General features: G+C 40.4%; 2 protein-coding genes across 3 annotated transcripts in view; both read right to left on the reverse strand.

The window, feature by feature from the left end:
- GLCE (glucuronic acid epimerase) overlaps window positions 1–21,382 on the reverse strand; it is a 113,761-nt gene that overhangs the window by 19,243 nt on the left and 73,136 nt on the right. The window lies entirely within an intron of this gene.
- Window positions 10,127–11,534, reverse strand: LOC122704790 (lysosomal-associated transmembrane protein 4B-like). The gene has a single exon (XM_043919794.1). It carries the CDS (start codon window positions 11,307–11,309, stop codon window positions 10,629–10,631), a length of 681 nt encoding a protein of 226 aa, XP_043775729.1. The 5' UTR covers window positions 11,310–11,534; the 3' UTR covers window positions 10,127–10,628.

The raw sequence follows: 21,382 nt of genomic DNA on the forward strand, positions 1-21,382 counted from the left end.
GTTCTTTATGGTTTATTAAGGATACTGAATACAGTTACCTGTGCCGCACAGCTGCTGTTTAGTTGCTAAGTTGTGTCTGACTCTTTTGCAGTCCCATGGGCTGCAGCCCACCAGGCTCCTCTGTCCATGGAATTTCCCGGGCAAGAATACTAGAGTGGGTTGCCATTTCTTCTCTAGGGGATCTTCCCAACCCAGGGATTGAACCAAAATCTCCTGCACTGGCAGGCAAATTCTTTACCACTAAGTGACCAGGGAAGTCCTGTGCTATATAGTAGGGCTTTGTTATTTGTGTATGTTCTCCTTCCCTTTTTGTAAATGTCCCTCTTTCTTTGTCTCCTGTCCACCTATTCTGCTATCTCTTAAGAGAAATCTAAAACATGGGGGCTAACCTTACCATGTTTATTTTTTAATTGCAAAAGATTATACACTGGCAAAGGGATGGAACATTAATTTTTCTTTTTATCATAGACATTAGAAAAACACTAAGTTGACTAGCAAATACTTGATTGAATTTCACAGTATAGTCTCACAACCTGACAGATAGTTCTCATATGATTCCTGTTAGCACATTCTCTCAACCATTTTTTCCAATGTGATTCTTACTGCATTGCTTTATGCAGTAGCTCAAAACTGCATTCTACTACTTCTGTGTCACAGTCAGCCCAATAATTACTCACATTTAAAAATCAGCTTGGTTGCTAATTTCTTCCATATACAGCTTCTGCATGGCCAAGACTCTATCTTTCTGCCTTATGGTTGTTTAAAATTACTGTAAGTAAGCAAGTTGATGAATCTTTCCCCTTCTGTCATTCCTGTTTTGCAGGGTTACACCAAACTTGATAAAAACTTATTATCAGCGACTCTATTCTGTAGAACTTCTTAGGATAGTTCTACCAATTTGTCCTGTAAAGTCCTCCTATGCATGAACCATGCAGAGTAAGCACATAATTAGGTTTTCTTTCTCTTGGCTTTCCTAATGAGGGTAGAAATCTTATACAGCTGAAAAGGCCTGGTATTCCTTTCTGAACTGATTTATTTACATAGCATGTGCTTCATTTGACACTTGCTTAGAAGATGCAGGGAACTTTTTTAGTTAAGTACTGTACAGTACTTCAAAGGACATTATAGCTACACTATAGTGGTTCAGCTTTTCTGGATACAAACTTGCTCTTTGCTCTTTAAAAAACATTCCTATCCTAGTTCTTTAAATTACTGCTTTCAGAATTCTTTATATTACTGCTAGAGAGAATTAAGCTGAATACATTTAGAAGCTCTTTTCAGAAACAAATTTTAGTTTCAGAAGCTGCTGCATAGAGCCAGTAGTTTAAAATGTCTGCACAAACCAAGGGCAACTAATTCTGCTCTTATCTAGTTGGTGAGAAAATAAAAAGTGATTTGGAGTCAGACAATATACTGGTGTGGGAGAAGGCAATGACACCCCATGCCAGTACTCTTGCCTGGAAAATCCCACAGACAGAGGGGCCTGGTGGGCTGCAGTCCATGGGGTCGCTAGGAGTCAGACATGACTAAGCGACTTCACTTTCACTTTCCTTTCATGCATTGGAGAAGGAAATTGCAACCCACTCCGATGTTCTTGCCTGGAGAATCCCAGGGACCAGGGAGCCTGGTGGGCTGCCGTCTATGGGGTCACACAGAGTCAGACATGACTGAAGCGACTTAGCAGCAGCAGCAATATATTGTTGTGGTCTGATATAAAGAACCTATGCTTAGAAGCCAGGTAAATCTAGGTTTAAATCCCATTATGTGCTTGCTGACAATTTTTCTTCTGCAGAGTTAAAAACTACTGCTTCCTCAAGTATATGCTAGTGATAACAAGAACTTCTTTACAGAGTTTGATTTCAGTAACTGAAATGTACAGTACCTGTATGTGCTTAGTTGCTCAGTTGTGTCCGGTTCTTTGCAACCCCATGGACTGTAGCCTACCAGGCCTCTCTATCCATGGGGATTCTGCAGACAAGAATACTGGAGTGGGTTGCCATTTCTTCATCCAGGGGATCTTCCCAACCCAGGGATCGAACCCTGGTCTCCCACATTGCAGGCAGACTCTTTACCATCTGAGCCACCAGGTAAATCTATTCTTTAAATATTTCCTTTCCCTGTAATCTTTCCCCTATACCCTCAAAAAAGAACAACTTCCTTTATCACTTAAATGTGATTTGTTGCTGTTAATCTAAATATGTCTCCTGAAGGTCTGAGATAGATGAACGTAGCAGGGCTGATCTCCTCAATGGTGCTGATAATCATTTTCAGCACAAACTCTGGACCACGGGAAGACTAGATTGCCATAGGATTAGTTTGAAAATGTATGTGACCATAAACACTGAGACCAGATACAGACCTTCAGTGGACTGATTAAGGCACATTCCATTTTAATATTTTATATTTTTGAAGTACCTACTACAGTGAATATGGATAAGACATCCTACTGAGAGACGTGTTCACTTGCCCTTCTGTCATTTTTTCTTCTTTCTGGACTACAACACAGACATGATGGCTGGACTACAACACAGACATGATGGCTGAAGCCTGAGCAACTCTCTGGGGCTACAGTACGATATAGAAAGATATAAAGTACCTAGGCCCTTGATCATGTAGCTGTATATAAGCTCCAGACTGCCTAATTATGGTTCTCTTTTACATGAGTGGAAAATACCAAGAGGCGGAACATGTAAGGGTTTATTTCTGGTGTCTGTTACTAGCAGCAGAACCTAATCCATACTGATTCAGATATCAGTCTGGATACAGGCATGTGACTTCCTCAAACCCCACCTCAGGTCACCATTGAAATACCTTAAAATAGTACACCAGCATTTAAATATGGAAAAGACACATTCATATACCTGAGATACAGAAATGTCAAGAAATTTCTATTAGAAATAACCTAGATATCCCCACTGAAGGCAACTAGAACTCTTTGAAGAACGGTTGTTTTGGATCTTTGGTAGGACGTGTACATGATGACCCTGGGATACCTTGTCATAGAAGAAAGCAAGAAAGCTCTCAAAAACTATTTTGTTGTCAGTTACCTAGCCATGTCCAACTCTTTGTGATCCTACAGACTAGAGCATGCCAGACTTTCCTGTCCTTCACTGTTTCTCTGAGTTTGCTCAAACTCATGTCCATTGAGTCGGTGATGCCATCCAAGCATCCATACTGTCGCCCCCTTCTCCTCTTGCCTCATTCTTTCCTAGCATCAGGGCCTTTTCCAATGAGTTAGCTTTTCACATTAGGAGGCCAAAGTGTTAGAGCTTCAGCATCAGTCCTTCCAACGAATTGATTTCCTTTAGGATTGACTAGTTTGATCTCCCTGCTGTCCAAGGGACTCTCAAGATTTCTTCTCCAGTACCACAATTTGAAAGCATCAATTCTTTACCATTCAACCTTCTTTATGGTCCAAATCTCACATCGGTACAAGACTACTGGCAAAACCATGGCTTTGACTATATGTGCCTTTGTTGGCAAAGTGATGTCCTGCTTTTTAATATGCTGTCTAGATTTGTCATAGCTTTCGTTCCAAGGAGCAGGTGTGCTTTTTTTTTTTCCCCATCACTTTATATATATTTTTCCATTTATTTTTATTAGTTGGAGGCTAATTACTTTATAATATTGTAGTGGTTTCTGCCATACATTGACATGAATCAGCCATGCATTTACATGTATTCCCCATCCTGATCCCCCCTCCCACCTCCCTCTCCACCGATCCCTCTGGGTCTTCCTAGTGCACCAGCCCCGAGCTCTTGTCTCATGCATCCAACCTGGGCTGGTGATCTGTTTCACCCTTGATAATATACATGTTTTGATGCTGTTCTCTCAAAACATCCCACCCTTGCCTTCTCCCACAGAGTCCAAAAGTCTGTTCTGTACATCTGTGTCTCTTTTTCTGTTTTGCATATAGGGTTATTGTTACCATCTTTCTAAACTCCATATATATGCGTTAGTATACTGTATTGGTCTTTATCTTTCTGGCTTACTTCACTCTGTATAATGGGCTCCAGTTTAATCCATCTCATTAGAACTGATTCAAATGAATTCTTTTTAATGGCTGAGTAATATTCCATGGTGTATATGTACCACAGCTTCCTTACCCATTCATCTGCTGATGAGCATCCAGGTTGCTTCCATGTCCTGGCTATAAACAGTGCAGGAGCAGGTGTTTTAATTTCATGGCTGCAGTCACCATCCACAGTGATTTTGGAGCCCAAGAAAATAGTCTGTCACTGTTTCCCCATCTGTTTGCCATCAAGTGATGGGACGGATGCCATGATACTAATTTTTTGAATGTTAACTTTTAGGCCAGCTTTACCACTCTCCTCTTTCACCTTCATCAAAGGCTCTTTAGTTCCTTTTTACTTTCTGCCGTTAGAGTGGTGCCATCTGCATATCTGAGATTATTGATATTTCTCCTGGCAATCTTGATTCCATTTTGTGATTCATCCAGCCTGGCATTTCACATGATGTACTCTGCATATAAGTTAAATAAGGAGGGAGACAATATACAGCCTTGATGTATTCTTTTCGCAATTCTGAAACAGTCTGTTATTCCATGTCTGGTTCTCATTGTTGCTTCTTGACCTGCATGCACGTTTCTCAGGAGGCAGGTTAGGTGGTCTGGTATTCTCATCTCTTGAAGAATTTTCCACAATTAGTTGTGATCCACACAAAGACTTTAGCATAGTCAATGAAGCAGAAGTAGATGTTTCTGGGATTCTCTTGCTTTTTCCATGATCCAATGGACGTTGGCAGTTTGATCTCTGGTGCCTCTGCCTTTTCTAAATCTAGCTTATACATCTGGAAGTTTTCAGTTCACATACTGTTGCAACCTAGCTTGAAGGATTTTGAGCATTACCTTGCCAGCATGTGAAATGAGTGCAGCTGTGCAGTAGTTGGAACATTCTTTGGCACTGCCCTTCTTTGGGATTGTCATGAAAACAGAAACTACTTGGGTTGTGTCAAAAGGACTTTGGAGTCAACCTGAAGAGATCTGCACTGGCTAAAGATGGGATGGGCTTCCCTGGTGGCGCAACAGTAAAGAATCTGCCTGCTACTGCCAGAGACATGGGATTGATCCCTGGGTCAGGAAGATCCCCTGGAGATGGAAATAGCAACCCACTCCAGTATTCTTGCCTGGGAAATCCCACGAACATTGGAGCCTGGTAGGCTACAGTCCATAAGGTCACAAAAGAGTCACATACAACTGAGCAACTAAACAACAGCAACAAAGATGGGGTATTTTGAGCATCAAACAGTAGTCCCTGTGATGAACTGAAGCACATTGAATAGTTTAAAATTAATGAATTCAGATGACACTTAAAAAAAAACTCACTTTATTTTTGGAACTCAATTCATTATTTTGAAGATTGGTAAATAGAAGGAGAGATTCAAGCATTAGTTCTGCCTCTCCTGTAAGAACTCTATAGGGATAACCAAGTTGTTGGGAAGGACAAGATTTTCTTTAACAGAAATATTTCAGGTACTATGCTAGGAAGGGCTGATAGAATACCACCATTTTCCAGCCCCTAATAAAAGAATTACTTTCAGCACTTGCTAAAGCTATTTGATGGATTGCTAATCCAGAACTTTATGATAACTGGGTCAGGGTGACAACAGCTGAACACACAGATTAACCTTACAGGAAAAAAAAAGAGACTATCAGACATTTCCTGATGAAAGTTCACACCTCTACCAAAGTATTCTTGCTGAAAAATCAAACCCTATTTTTGTCAAGCTGTAGAATCAGCTACTGGTTTATAGGAAATGCCCGGGGATGGAATCTGAGTTAGTACTCTGCAACCACTAAAAGAGAAGCAGCTAGGACTCAGCACAAAACAAAACCATTTTCTTGACATTACAGGTTCCTTCAATAACAAGGAAGTTTGAGAAAACATTTTTTATGCTTACAAATGTTAAAAATTCTCTTTGCATTAACACATAGAAAATGAGTTCACAAGACAGTAGATTGAAATGAATCAGTTCAGTCACTCAGTTTGTGTCTGACTCTTTGCGATCCCATGAACCGTAGCAGGCCAGGCCTCCCTGTCCATCACCAACTCCCAGAGTTTACCCTGTCGATTGAGTCGGTGATGCCATCCAACATCCCATCCTCTGTCGTCCCCTTCTCCTCCTGCCCTCAATCTTTCCCAGCATCAGGGTCTTTTCAAATGAGTGAACAGGAGAAAATATTTGCAAATCATATATCTGATAAGGGATTAAAATCCAAAATATATAGGGAGCTCCTAAAACTCAACAATTTAAAAAAAAACAATTAAATAATGGGCAAAGGACTTGAATAAGCATTTCTTTAAAGATATAAAATAAACAAATGAAAAGATGCCCGACATTAGTAATCATGAGGGAAATGCAAATAGAGAGATAGTTGCACACATTAGGATAGCTTATTTAAAAAAAAATAATAAGCATTGGTGAGAGTGTGAAGAAACTGGAACCCTGTGCACTTTGGGTGAGAATGTTAATATGTTACAACCTCTGTGGAAAACAAAATGGAAGTTCCCGAAAAACTTAAAAATGGACTTTCCATATGATCCAGCAGATCTATTTCTTGATTTATATCCAAATAAATGAAAATAGGGTCTCAAAAACATATTTGTACACCCATGTTCATAGCAGCATTATTCACAATAGCAACCAAAGGGCTAGGCCTCCCTGTCCATCACCAATTCCCAGAGTTTACCCAAACTCATGTCCATTGAGTCGGTGATGCCATACAACCATCTCATCCTCTGTCGTTCCCCTTCTCCTCCAACCCTCAATCGTTCCCAGCATCAAGGTCACTTTCATCAAGAGGGTCTTTAGTTTTTCTTCACCTTCTGCCATAAGGGTCGTGTCATCTGCATATATATCTGAGGTTATTGATATTTCTCCTGGCAATCTTGAGTCCAGCTTGTGCTTCATCCAGCCCAGCATTTCTCATGATGTACTCTACATATAAGTTAAACAAGCAGGGTGACAATATACAGCCTTGACGTACTCCTTTTTCTATTTGGAACCAGTCTGTTGTTCCATGTCCAATTCTAACTGTTGCTTCCTGACCTACATATAGATTTCTCAAGAGGCAAGTCAGGTGGTCTGGTATTCCCATCTCTTGAGGAATTTTCCACAATTAGTTGTGATCCACACAGTCAAAGGCTTTGGCATAGTCAATAAAGCAGAAATAGATGCTTTTCTGGAACTCTCTTGCTTTTTCGATGGTCCAGCGGATGCTGGCAATTTGATCTCTGGTTCCTCCGCCTTTTCTAAAACCAGCTTGCACATCTGGAAGTTCTTGGCTCATGTACTGTTGAAGCCTGGCTTGGAGAATTTTGAGCATTACTTTACTAGCGTGTGAGATGAGTGCAATTGTGCGGTAGTTTGAGCATTCTTTGGCATTGCCTTTCTTTGGGATTGGAATGAAAACTGACCTTTTCCAGTCCTGTGGCCACTGCTGAGTTTTCCAAATTTGCTGGCATATTGAGTGCAGCACTTTCACAGCATCATCTTTCAGGATTTGAAACAGCTCAACTGGAATTCCATCACCTCCACTAGCTTTGTTCATAGTGATGCTTCCTAAGACCCACTTGACTTCACATTCCAGGATGTCTGGCTCTAGGTCAGTGTGAGTGATCACACCATCATGATTATCTGGGTTGTGAAGATCTTTTTTGTACAGTTTTTCTGTGTATTCTTGCCACCTCTTCTTAATATCTTCTGCTTCTGTTAGGTCCGTACCATTTCTGTCCTTTACTGAGCCCATCTTTGCATGAAATGTTCCATGCAAAGATGTCTCTAATTTTGGTGTCTCTAATTTTCTTGAAGAGATCTCTAGTCTTTCCCCTTCTGTTGTTTACCTCTATTTCTTTGCATTGATCGATGAGGAAGGCTTTCTTATCTCTCCTTGCTATTCTTTGCAACTCTGCATTCAAGTGGGTGTATCTTTCCTTTTCTCCTTTGCTTTTCGCTTCTCTTCTTTTCACATCTATCTATCTGTAAGGCCTCCTCGGACAGCCATTTTGCTTTTTTGCATTTCTTTTTCTTGGGGATGGTCTTGATCCCTGTCTCCTGTACAATGTCACGAACCTCCATCCATAGTTCACCAGGCAGTCTGTCTGTCAGATCTAGTCCCTTAAATCTATTTCTCACTTCCACTGTATAGTCATAAGGGATTTGATTTAGGTCATACCTGAATGGTCTAGTGGTTTTCCCCACTTTCTTCAATTTAAGTCTGAATTTGGCAATAAGGAGTTCATGATCTGAGCCACAGTCAGCTCCCGGTCTTGTTTTTGCTGACTGTATAGAGCTTCTCCATCTTTGGCTGCAAAGAATATAATCAATCTGATTTCGGTGTTGGCCGTCTGGTGATGTTCATGTGTAGAGTCTTCTCTTGTGTTGTTGGAAGAGGGTGTTTGCTATGACCAGTCCGTTCTCTTGGCAAAACTCTACTAGCCTTTGCCCTGCTTCATTCTGTACTCCAAGGCCAAATTTGCCTGTTACACCTACTCCAGTGTTCTTGCCTGGAGAATCCCAGGGCTGGGGGAGCCTGGTAGGCTGCTATCTATGGGGTCGCACAGAGTCGGACACAACTGAAGCAACTTAGCAGCAGTAGCAGCGGCAGCCAGGTGTTTCTTGACTTCCTACTTTTGCATTCCAGTCCCCTGTAATGAAAAGGACATCTTTTTTGGGTGTTAGTTCTAAAAGGTCTTGTAGGTCTTCATAGAACCATTCAACTTCAGCTTCTTCAGCATTACTGGTTGGGGCATAGACTTGGATTACCATGATATTGAATGGTTTGCCTTGGAAACGAACAGAGATCATTCTCTTGTTTTTGAGATTGCATCCAAGTACTGCATTTTGGACTCTGTTGTTGACTATGGTGGCTACTGTATTTCTTCTAAGTGATTCTTGCCCACAGTAGTTGATATAATGGTCATCTGAGTTAAATTCACCCATTCCAGTCCATTTTTAGTTCGCTGATTCCTACAATGTCGACGTTCACTCTTGCCATCTCCTGTTTGACCACTTCGAATTTGCCTTGATTCATGGACCTAACATTCCAGGTTCCTATGCGCTATTGCTCTTTACAGCATCAGACCTTGCTTCTATCACCAGTCATATCCACAACTGGGTGTTGTTTTTGCTCTGACTCCGTCTCTTCATTCTTTCTGGAGTTATTTCTCCACTGATCTCCAATAGCATATTGGGCACCCTCTGACCTGGGGAGTTCATCTTTCAGTGTCCTATCTTTTTGCCTTTTCATATTGTTCATGGGGTTCTCAAGGCAAGAATACTGAAGTGGTTTGCCATTTCCTTCTCCAGTGGACCACATTCTGTCAGACCACTCCACCATGACCCGTCCATCTTGAGTGGCCCCACACAGCATGGCTTAGTTTCATTGAGTTAGACACGACTGTGGTCTTGTGATCAGATTGGCTAGTGTTCTGTGATTTTGGTTTCAGTCTGTCTGCCCTCTCTCAGCATCTACCATCTTACTTGGGTTTTTCTTACCTGGGACGTGGAGTATCTCTTCACGGCTGCTCCAGCAAAGCGCAGGGCCTTAAAACGGAGGGAAGACTGACATATGCTACATGTATGAAACGTGGGTTCATTATGCTAAGTGAAGTAGGCCAGTCACCAAAAGACAAATACTATATTAGCCCACTTACATGAAATACTTAGAGTAGTCAAAATCATAGACACAGAAAGTGTGATTGCCATAGGCTTGTGAGAAGAGAGGAATAGGAATTTATTGTTCAATAGGTATGAGTTTCAGTTTTACAAGATGAAAAGAGTAATGTTCATGAATGGTAGTGATGGTAGCCTAACATTGCGGATATATTTAATACCACGTAACTGTACACTTAAAAATGGTTAAGATAGTGAATTTTTTATTATTTACATTTTATCTCCCAAAGAAAAAAAATTGGAAAAAAAATGTGCAGTTCGACACTCTTGGTTAATAGAAGACACTAGGTAGTCTCAGATCTCCTTGCAAACTGAGCTCAGTACAAGTTAAACCTTCCCCCAACTTCTGAGTTCTATTTTGAGTTTTTATACAGTTAACATATTCTTCATTGGATGGCTGTCCTTTTTTTTTTTTCTTTTTTTAAAGTAAATGTCTAAGGAAATTCTTGTTTTATTTATGTATTTATATGGACTCCTTACACAAATAACATTCCTGTCCTCCTAAGGGTTTCTTCTATAAATTGGAATGGCCGAGGAAAAGCACTAACTTTGACTTGATTATACATGTTCAAAAGAGAAACAGGGAGTGAAGAGAAAAGCGTCGGAAAAGTCTTCGACTCTGGGGCTCAGCAGGTACAACAGATGCCGTGGACAAAAGATTCATCCAGGTTGTCGGGTAGTTCTGATGCCGAGGGAAGACTAGGGGAGCCCACCCCACCCCGCCCGAGAGAATTTCTACAGTTACTCTATCATGGTGCTCCAGCTAAAGCATAGGTTTTAAACTACAGAGTTTCAACTTAACATCTAAAATTTTAAACTGTAGCATTTCTGCGACAAATAAGCTCAGAGAGCTCATCTCAGAAGAAAAATTAAAGAACTATTGCTCTGATGAATGAAAAGTCCGGCTGTCGCTCTTGCTCGGCCGACTTCCAGGCTCAGGCAGACACGTACGGGGGCGGCGGCTCCTTTGTGGCGCCGTTCACAGTGGCGTCATCGTACGGGGGTAACAGCACCGTAGTGTCGTTGCTGGTAACATAAACCAGGACATCAGAGGAGTTCCTGCCATTGATATATCGGTAGCAGTTCCAAACACAGCTAATCAGGTAACCCTTAAAAGCCAAGATAATGCTGATAAACAGAAGAATAATGAGGACCAAACAGGTAGGATTCACTGACATGATATCATCTTTGTAAGGAAAATCAGGAGGCAGCTGTCGTATGTATTCCTGGATGGAGTTTGGATAAACAAGGATGGTGACCGCAACCAAGGTGTTCAGGGCAAAATCGAAGATCTGGTAGCAGAAGAATGGGATGATCCAGGCCGCGTGTTGCTTGTACGCTCCATACGTAGCCATGGCACAGATGAGGATCGTGAGAACAGTAATCGCAATGGCAATGCACATGTTGGCATCATCCATGAACTCAAAGTCACCCCCGAGTTCAGAACTTGAAAAGTGGTAATGATCTGGATCAGCCAGGGCGCTCAACAGAATCAGCAGTACCACGGCATTGAGGATCAGGTACCAGACGCCGAGAAGGATGGTGCCGGTGCGGACATGGCAGCACAGGCAGCAGCTGTTGGAGTAGAACCGCGTCCAAGGGGCCACCATCTTCATCGCTCGGGCCGCGGGCACAGTGGCGCGACTCTGCGCCCAAGTTCGCAGGAGCTTCGGCCGTCGGTCCTGCTCCCCGCGCGGCTTTCTCCGGCCCCCCTCTCCCCGGCTACCCTCGCTCCCTCTTCCCGGCCCGCGTCCGCCGCCCACCGGCCCCGGGCCCGGCGCCTCTCCCCGCGAAGAGCTCGCAGCTGGAACCTCAGCCCGGCTGTCCTTTTTAAAAAGAATTTTTATTGAAGTATTGGTTTATGTTGTGTTAACTTCTGGTGTATACGTGGTTCTCCTTTATCTCTATAGTTGGAAGTTTTTCATTTTTGTTTTGTTTTTACCTTTCATGATGATGGAAATGCTTGTAAGAGACTAGAAAGCAGAAGTATTGGTTTATGTTGCTGCAGAACAGATTTGTGTTGAGTAACCAACCGAGCAGATAAATTTGAGCTTTGATGTTATGGGTAATTTTCATTCCAAGAGTGATCTATGTCCAAGATTATATGTTCTTACCAGAAATTAAACTAAGTAGAAAAAAAAATTCTTTTTTTTTTCTTTTCTGGGTTTTTCTTTGTTTCTCTTTTCTTACCAACCTCCCTCCCCTTCTTTCCTCCAATTGTGGAATAAAAATTTTTTATCTGAAGACTTCTAATTTTTTATTCCTGAGCTCCTTATACTAATGCTAATTACTCTTCTTACAAATACTGCTGCTGTGGAATTTTTAGGACACCAGTACATTATTTTTCAATGCCTCAAATTATGATGAAACTGTTGTTAAGCTCCATTCTTATCTCTGGAGAAAGGTTTTGTTTCAACAAGCTATCTCAGAATATCATAATAATTATTAGCAGAAATGAAGCATTGTAGTGGATTTGTAAGATGTTGATAGATTTGTAGGGCCAATGGGAATCCTATTTTCAAGAGCTTAATTGTCCTCATCCACCTGCAGACCAGGTAGCTTTACTGTGTTACCTGTGTGTAGTATACATGTACATGTGTGCTCAGTTGCTCAGTCATGTCTGACTCTTTGCAACCTCATAGACTATAGCTGTCTATTGAATTTTATAGGCAAGAATACTGCAGTGGGTTGCTATTTCCTACTCCAGGGGATCCTCCAGATCCAAGGATGGAACCCATGTCTCTTGTGTCCCCTGCATCAGCAGGTGATTCTTTACCACTGGCGCCACCTGGGAAGCCTACATAAATATTCATAATTATGACTTTCTATTCTTTTCTAATAGTAACATGGCATGTAATTATACTGCTGGATTTGAAGAAAATTCAAAAGTTACAAGTAACTTCATTCAGAAATGCTAATATATTTTTAAAATAACTGGGTAACTTTTCCTAAAATTGTACTTTACCTATGTTAGCTATTGATTCAGGGATAATTCAGCTTTATTTAGAATAAGATCTGTTAATGTCTAAGCTCAATTCACAATCTGGTAACCTGTTATAAATCAGAATATCTGCCAGGAAAGGGTACTATTCAGTTTCTGAAATAAAATATGTGTCTGCTCAAAGATCCCCTGTGAATATCAGAGCACAGTTTGGAGTTCAGATCTCAAATGAACCATAAAATAATCACATGACCTAGGTGAATTACTTAATATCATAAGGCCTCAGTTTTATCATATGTAAAAACCTATCATATGTATGAAGACCTACAAGACCTTTTAGAACTAACACCCAAAAAAGATGTCCCTTCTCATTATAAGAGACTGTAATGTAAAACTGGGAAGCCAAGAAACACCTGGGGTAACAGGCAAATTTGGCCTTGGAGTACAGAATGAAGCAGGGCAAAGGCTAGTAGAGTTTTGCCAAGAGAACGGACTGGTCATAGCAAACACCCTCTTCCAACAACACAAGAGAAGACTCTACACATGAACATCACCAGACGGCCAACACCGAAATCAGATTGATTATATTCTTTGCAGCCAAAGATGGAGAAGCTCTATACAGTCAGCAAAAACAAGACTGGGAGCTGACTGTTTCTCAGATCATGAACTCCTTGTTGCCAAATTCAGACTTAAATTGAAGAAAGTGGGGAAAACCACTAGACCATTCAGGTATGACCTAAATCAAATCCCTTATGACTATACAGTGGAAGTGAGAAATAGATTTAAGGGACTAGATCTGACAGACAGACTGCCTGGTGAACTATGGATGGAGGTTCGTGACATTGTACAGGAGACAGGGATCAAGACCATCCCCAAGAAAAAGAAATGCAAAAAAGCAAAATGGCTGTCCGAGGAGGCCTTACAGATAGATAGATGTGAAAAGAAGAGAAGCGAAAAGCAAAGGAGAAAAGGAAAGATACACCCACTTGAATGCAGAGTTGCAAAGAATAGCAAGGAGAGATAAGAAAGCCTTCCTCATCGATCAATGCAAAGAAATAGAGGTAAACAACAGAAGGGGAAAGACTAGAGATCTCTTCAAGAAAATTAGAGACACCAAAATTAGAGACATCTTTGCATGGAACATTTCATGCAAAGATGGGCTCAGTAAAGGACAGAAATGGTACGGACCTAACAGAAGCAGAAGATATTAAGAAGAGGTGGCAAGAATACACAGAAAAACTGTACAAAAAAGATCTTCACAACCCAGATAATCATGATGGTGTGATCACTCACACTGACCTAGAGCCAGACATCCTGGAATGTGAAGTCAAGTGGGTCTTAGGAAGCATCACTATGAACAAAGCTAGTGGAGGTGATGGAATTCCAGTTGAGCTGTTTCAAATCCTGAAAGATGATGCTGTGAAAGTGCTGCACTCAATATGCCAGCAAATTTGGAAAACTCAGCAGTGGCCACAGGACTGGAAAAGGTCAGTTTTCATTCCAATCCCAAAGAAAGGCAATGCCAAAGAATGGTCAAACTACCGCACAATTGCACTCATCTCACATGCTAGTAAAGTAATGCTCAAAATTCTCCAAGCCAGGCTTCAGCAATACATGAACCGAGAACTTCCAGATGTTCAAGCTGGTTTTAGAAAAGGCAGAGGAACCAGAGATCAAATTATCAACATCCGCTGGATCATTGAAAAAGCAAGAGAGTTCCAGAAAAACATCTATTTCTGCTTTATTGACTACACCAAGGCCTTCAACTGTGTGGATCACAATAAACTGTGGGAAATTCTGAAGGACATGGGAATACCAGACCACCTGACCTGCCTCTTGAGAAACCTGTATGCAGGTCAGGAAGCAACAGTTAGAACTGGACATGGAACAACAGACTGGTTCCAAATAGAAAAAGGAGTACGTCAAGGCTGTATATTGTCACCCTGCTTGTTTAACTTATATGTAGAGTACATCATGAGAAATGCTGGGCTGGATGAAGCACAAGCTGGAATCAAGATTGCTGGGAGAAATATCAATAACCTCAGATATGCAGATGACACCACCCTTATGGCTAAAGTGAAGAACTAAAGAGCCTCTTGATGAAAGTGAAAGAGGAGAGTGAAACAGTTGGCTTAAAGCTCAACACTCAGAAAACTAAGATCTTGGCATCCGGTCCCATCATTTCATGGCAAATAGATGGGGAAACAGTGGAAACAGTGTCAGACTTTATTTTTCTGGGCTCCAAAATCAGTACAGATGGTGATTGCAGCCATGAAATTAAAAGATGCTTACTCCTTGGAGGGAAAGTTATGACCAACCTAGACAGCATATTAAAAAGCAGAGACATTACTTTGCCAACAAAGGTCCGTCTAATTAAGGCTATGGTTTTTCCATTGGTCATGTATGGATGTGAGAGTTGGACTATAAAGAAAGCTGAGTGCCGAAGAATTGCTGCTTTTGAACTGTGATGTTGGAGAAGACTCTTGAGAGTCCCTTGGACTGCAAGGAGATCGAACCAGTCAATCCTAAAGGAAATCAATCCTGAGTAGTCATTGGAAGGACTGATGTCGAAGCTGACACTCTAATACTTTGGCCACCTGATGCGAAGAGTTGACTCATTGGAAAAGACCCTGACACTGGGAAAGACTGAGGGCAGAAGGAGAAGGGGATGACAGAGGGTGAGATGGTTGGATGGCATCACCAAGTCAATGGACATGAGTCTGGGTAGGAGTTGGTGATGGACAGGGAGGCCTGGCATGCTGTGGTCCATGGGGTCACAAAGAGTCGGGCACGACTGAGCAACTGAACTGAACTGAAATTAGAAATACAATTTTTCATCTTAAATTCTCATCTTATGTTGGCTTTGTCCCTCTCCTCTGTTTTAGTGAATCTCTTATGAGCTAATATACCTCAGTCTCTTCATCTGTAAAATGTGAATAGTATAAAATAGTATAAACTCCCTGCTCAATTTCTTTGAGATGTTTTTCTAGGAATATAATCTTACTTGAAGCATTGTGAGCCACTTGTATCAAAGATTATTTTAACTTTGTTGTTATTTTTTAATGGATTAGCAGAATTGCCATTTCAAGTTGTCCTTTATTTTGAGTAGTTGCCAGGGAATACTGTGTGTTTGCATTGTTGAAAGAGTCCTGACTATCAGAACTATTAAGCAGTTCTCCTTTGAATTAGAGCTATCACAGAATACTAAAACATTTGTCTATGTAATTTAAATCTTGGTCTCTCAAGTAGTAAACAGATGGAACAATACTAACAGCAGTAATTAAATTATAAATCCATTTTTAAACAGAGTTGGCCAATATTCAGCATCACAATCCATATTCTGTTATATCAGTTATGTTCATTTTTATTTGGATTATGATTTCAGAAAACCCAAAAATGGAGGGGAAAAAAAAGTAAAACTGTCTATTTCAGATGTCTGTTATTTTTAAAATTATATGCTTAACAGTATTCATTATTTATTGAATGCCTGCTTGAACCAGGCACATTTCGAGGCATTGGGGATTGAGCAATGACCAAGAGAAACAAAATCTCAACACTTGTGGAATTTACATTATAGTGGATTGGAGAGGGTTTATAATCTAAATGTGTATAATATCAAGTAATGCAAGCCCCTTCACCATGACAAGGCTGTGATCCAGGAAGGCAAAGTGGTTGCCTGAGGAGGCTTTACACACAGAAGGCAAGCACAAAGCAAGGGAGAAAGGGAAAGATATACCCAGCTGAATGCAAAGCTCTAGAGAATAGCAAGGAGAGATGAAAAGTGAAAGTTGCTCAGTCGTGTCCGATTCTTTATGACCCCGTGGACTATACAGTTCATGGAATTCTCCAGGCCAGAATACTGGAGTGGGTAGCCATTCCCTTCTCCAGGGGATCTTCCCAACCGAGTCACTGAACCCAAGTCTCCCACACTGCGGGCAAATTCATTACCAGCTGAGCTACCAAGTAAGTCCAAAGAGAGATAAGGCCATTTTAATGAACAATGCAAAGAAATAGAGGAAAACAACAGAATGGGAAAGACTAAAGAGCTCTTCAAAAAAATTGGAGATATCAAGAGAACATTTCATGCAAGGATGGGCATGATAAAGAAAAGAAACAGCAGCAACCTACCAGAAGTAGAAGAGATTAAAAGGTAACAAGAATACATAGAAAAACTATGTAAGAAAGATCACAATAACCTGGATTATCACAATGGTGTGGTCACTCATCTATAGTCAGACATCCTGGAATGTGAAGTCAAGTGGGCCTTAGGAAGCACGACTACAAACAAAGCTAGAAGGGGTGATGGAATTCCAGTTGAGCTATTTCAAATCCTAAAAGATGATGCCGTTAAAGTGCTGCACTCAATATGTCAGCAAATTTGGAAAACTCAGCAGTGGCCACAGGACTGAAAAAAGTCAGTTTTCATTCCAGTCCCAAAGGCAATATCAAAGAATGTTCAAATTATCATACAATTAGGCTCATTTTGCTAGTAAGGTTATGCTAAAAATCTTTCACGCTAGGCTTCAGCAGTAGGTGAACCGGGAACTTCAGATATACAAACCGAATTTAGAAAAGGCAGAAGAACCAGAGATCAAATTGCCAACATTCGTTGGATGATAGAGAAAGCAAGGAAATTCCAGAAAAACATTTTTACCTCTGCTTCATTGATTACGCTAAAGCCTCTGACTGTGTGGATCATGACAAACTGGAAAATTCCTCAAGAGATTGAGAATACCAGACCACCTTACCTGCCTCCTGAGAAATCTGTATGCAGGTCAAGAAGCAACAGTGAGTTTTCTATATAGAGGATCATGTCATCTGCAAACAGTGAGAGTTTTACTTCTTCTTTTCCTATCTGGATTCCTTTTACTTCTTTTTCTGCTCTGATTGCTGTGGCCAGAACTTCCAACACTATGTTGAATAGTAGTGGTGAGAGTGGGCACCCTTGTCTTGTTCCTGATTTCAGGGGAAATGCCTTCAATTTTTCACCATTGAGGGTGATGCTTGCTGTGGGTTTGTCATATATAGCTTTTATTATGTTGAGGTATGTTCCTTCTATTCCTGCTTTTTGGAGAGTTTTAATCATAAATGAGTGTTGAATTTTGTCAAAGGCTTTCTCTGCATCTATTGAGATAATCATATGGTTTTTATCTTTCAATTTGTTAACGTGGTGTATTACATTGATTGATTTGCGGATATTAAAGAATCCTTGCATTCCTGGGATAAAGCCCACTTGGTCATGGTGTATGATTTTTTTAATATGTTGTTGGATTCTGTTTGCTAGAATTTTGTTAAGGATTTTTGCATCTATGTTCATCAGTGATATTGGCCTGTAGTTTTCTTTTTTTGTGGCATCTTTGTCTGGTTTTGGAATTAGGGTGATGGTGGCCTCATAGAATGAGTTTGGAAGCTTACCTTCATCTGCAATTTTCTCGAAGAGTTTGAGGAAGATAGGTGTTAGCTCTTCTCTAAATTTTTGGTAGAATTCAGCTGTGAAGCCATCTGGTCCTGGGCTTTTGTTTGCTGGAAGATTTTTGATGACAGTTTCGATTTCCTTGCTTGTGATGGGTCTGTTAAGATCTTCTATTTCTTCCTGGTTCAGTTTTGGAAAGTTATACTTTTCTAAGAATTTGTCCATTTCATCCAAGTTGTCCATTTTATTGGCATAGAGCTGCTGGTAGTAGTCTCTTATGATCCTTTGTATTTCAGTGTTGTCTGTTGTGATCTCTCCATTTTCATTTCTAATTTTGTTAATTTGGTTTTTCTCTCTTTGTTTCTTAATGAGTCTACCAGAAAATTACTAGAGCTAATCAATGAATATAGTAAAGTTGCAGGATATAAAATTAACACACAGAAATCCCTTGCATTCCTATATACTAACAATGAAAAAACAGAAAGAGAAATTAAGGAAACAATACCATTCACCATTGCAACAAAAAGAATAAAATACTTAGGAGTATATCTACCTAAAGAAACAAAGGACCTATACATAGAAAACTATAAAACACTGATGAAAGAAATCAAAGAGGACACAAACAGATGGAGAAACATACCGTGTTCATGGATTGGAAGAATCAATATTGTCAAAATGGCTATTCTACCCAAAGCAGTCTATAGATTCAATGCAATCCCTATCAAGCTACCAACGGTATTTTTCACAGAACTAGACCAAAGAATTTCACAATTTGTATGGAAATACAAAAAACCTCGAATAGCCAAAATAATCTTGAGAAAGAAGAATGGAACTGGAGGAATCAACCTGCCTGACTTCAGACTCTACTACAAAGCCACAGTCATCAAGACAGTATGGTACTGGCACAAAGACAGAAATATAGATCAATGGAACAGAATAGAAAGCCCAGAGATAAATCCACGAACCTATGGACACCTTATCTTTGACAAAGGAGGCAAGGATATACAATGGAAAAAAGACAACCTCTTTAACAAGTGGTGCTGGGAAAACTGGTCAACCACTTGTAAAAGAATGAAACTAGAACACTTTCTAACACCATACACAAAAATAAACTCAAAATGGATTAAAGATCTAAATGTAAGACCAGAAACTATAAAACTCCTAGAGGAGAACATAGGCAAAACACTCTCCGACATAAATCACAGCAAGATCCTCTATGACCCACCTCCCAGAATATTGGAAATAAAAGCAAAACTAAACAAATGGGACCTAATGAAACTTAAAAGCTTTTGCACTACAAAGGAAACTATAAACAAGGTGAAAAGACAGCCCTCAGATTGGGAGAAAATAATAGCAAATGAAGAAACAGACAAAGGATTAATCTCAAAAATATACAAGCAACTCCTGCAGCTCAATTCCAGAAAAATAAATGACCCAATCAAAAAATGGGCCAAAGAACTAAACAGACATTTCTCCAAAGAAGACATACAGATGGCTAACAAACACATGAAAAGATGCTCAACATCACTCATTATTAGAGAAATGCAAATCAAAACCACAATGAGGTACCATTACACGCCAGTCAGGATGGCTGCTATCCAAAAGTCTACAAGCAATAAATGCTGGAGAGGGTGTGGAGAAAAGGGAACCCTCTTACACTGTTGGTGGGAATGCAAACTAGTACAGCCGCTATGGAAAACAGTGTGGAGATTTCTTAAAAAACTGGAAATAGAACTGCCATATGACCCAGCAATCCCACTTCTGGGCATACACACTGAGGAAACCAGATCTGAAAGAGACACGTGCACCCCAATGTTCATCGCAGCACTGTTTATAATAGCCAGGACATGGAAGCAACCTAGATGCCCATCAGCAGATGAATGGATAAGGAAGCTGTGGTACATATACACCATGGAATATTACTCAGCCATTAAAAAGAATTCATTTGAACCAGTCCTAATGAGATGGATGAAGCTGGAGCCCATTATACAGAGTGAAGTAAGCCAGAAAGATAAAGAACATTACAGCATACTAACACATATATATGGAATTTAGAAAGGTGATAACGATAACCCTATATGCAAAACAGAAAAAGAGACACAGAAATACAGAACAGACTTTTGAACTTTGTGGGAGAATGTGAGGGTGGGATATTTCAAAAGAACAGCATGTATACTATCTGTGGTGAAACAGATCACCAGCCCAGGTGGGATGCATGAGACAAGTGCTCCGGCCTGGCGCACTGGGAAGACCCAGAGGAATCGGGTGGAGCGGGAGGTGGGAGGGGGGATGGGGATTGGGAATACATGTAAATCCATGGCTGATTCATATCAATGTATGACAAAACCCACTGGAAAAAAAAATAATAATAAAAAAAAAAAATAAAGTAAATCATGATATTTAAAAAAAAAAGAAGCAACAGTGAGAACTGGACATGGAACAATGGATTGGTTCCAAATTGGGAAAGCAGTATGTCAAGGCTGCATATTATCACCTTGTTTATTTAGCCTCTATGCAGAGTACATCATGTGAAATGCCAGGCTGGATGAAGCACAAGCTGGAATCAAGATTGTCAAGAGAAATATCCATAACCTCAGATACATACATGACACCACTTTAATTGCAGAAAGTGAAAAGGAACTAAAGAGCCTCCTGATAAAGGTGAAAGAGAAGAGTAAAAAGAACTCAGCACTCAGAAAATGAGTATCATGGCATCCGGGGAAACAGTGGAAGCAGTGACAGATTTTCTTTTGTTGGACTCCAAAATCACTGTGGATGGTGACTGCCGCCATGAAATTAAGACACTTGCTCCTTGGAAGGAAAAGTATGACAAACCTAGACAGTGTATTTAAAGGCAGAGACATCACTTTGCCAACAAAGGTGATGTTTGGAAAGACTGAAGGCAGGAAGAGAAGGGGATGACAGAGGATGAGATGGTTGGATGGCATCACCAACTCGATCAACATGAGTTTGAGCAAGCTACAGGAGTTGGTGATGGACAGGGAAGCCTGGTGTGCTGCAGTCCATGGGGTCACAAAGATTCAGGCATGACTGAGTGACTGAACTGACATCTGTCAAAACTCATCTGGCTGTACACTTTAAAAGGGGTGCATTTTACTGTATGTAAATTATACCTCAATAAATCTGACTTTTCAAACAACATATAAAATTAATCAAGAATGGCAAAAACCACTACAATATTGTAAAGTAATTAGCCTCCAACTAATAAAAATAAATGAAAAAAAATTAATCAAGAATAAATGCATTGCCACTGGTTTTTTGGGGTAATAAATGTTACAAAAATACCAAGGAAACTAATGAAATAGGTCAAATAA

Source organism: Cervus elaphus, chromosome 12, assembly GCF_910594005.1.
Source record: "Cervus elaphus chromosome 12, mCerEla1.1, whole genome shotgun sequence".
In the NCBI taxonomy this organism is placed as follows: Eukaryota; Metazoa; Chordata; class Mammalia; order Artiodactyla; family Cervidae; genus Cervus; species Cervus elaphus.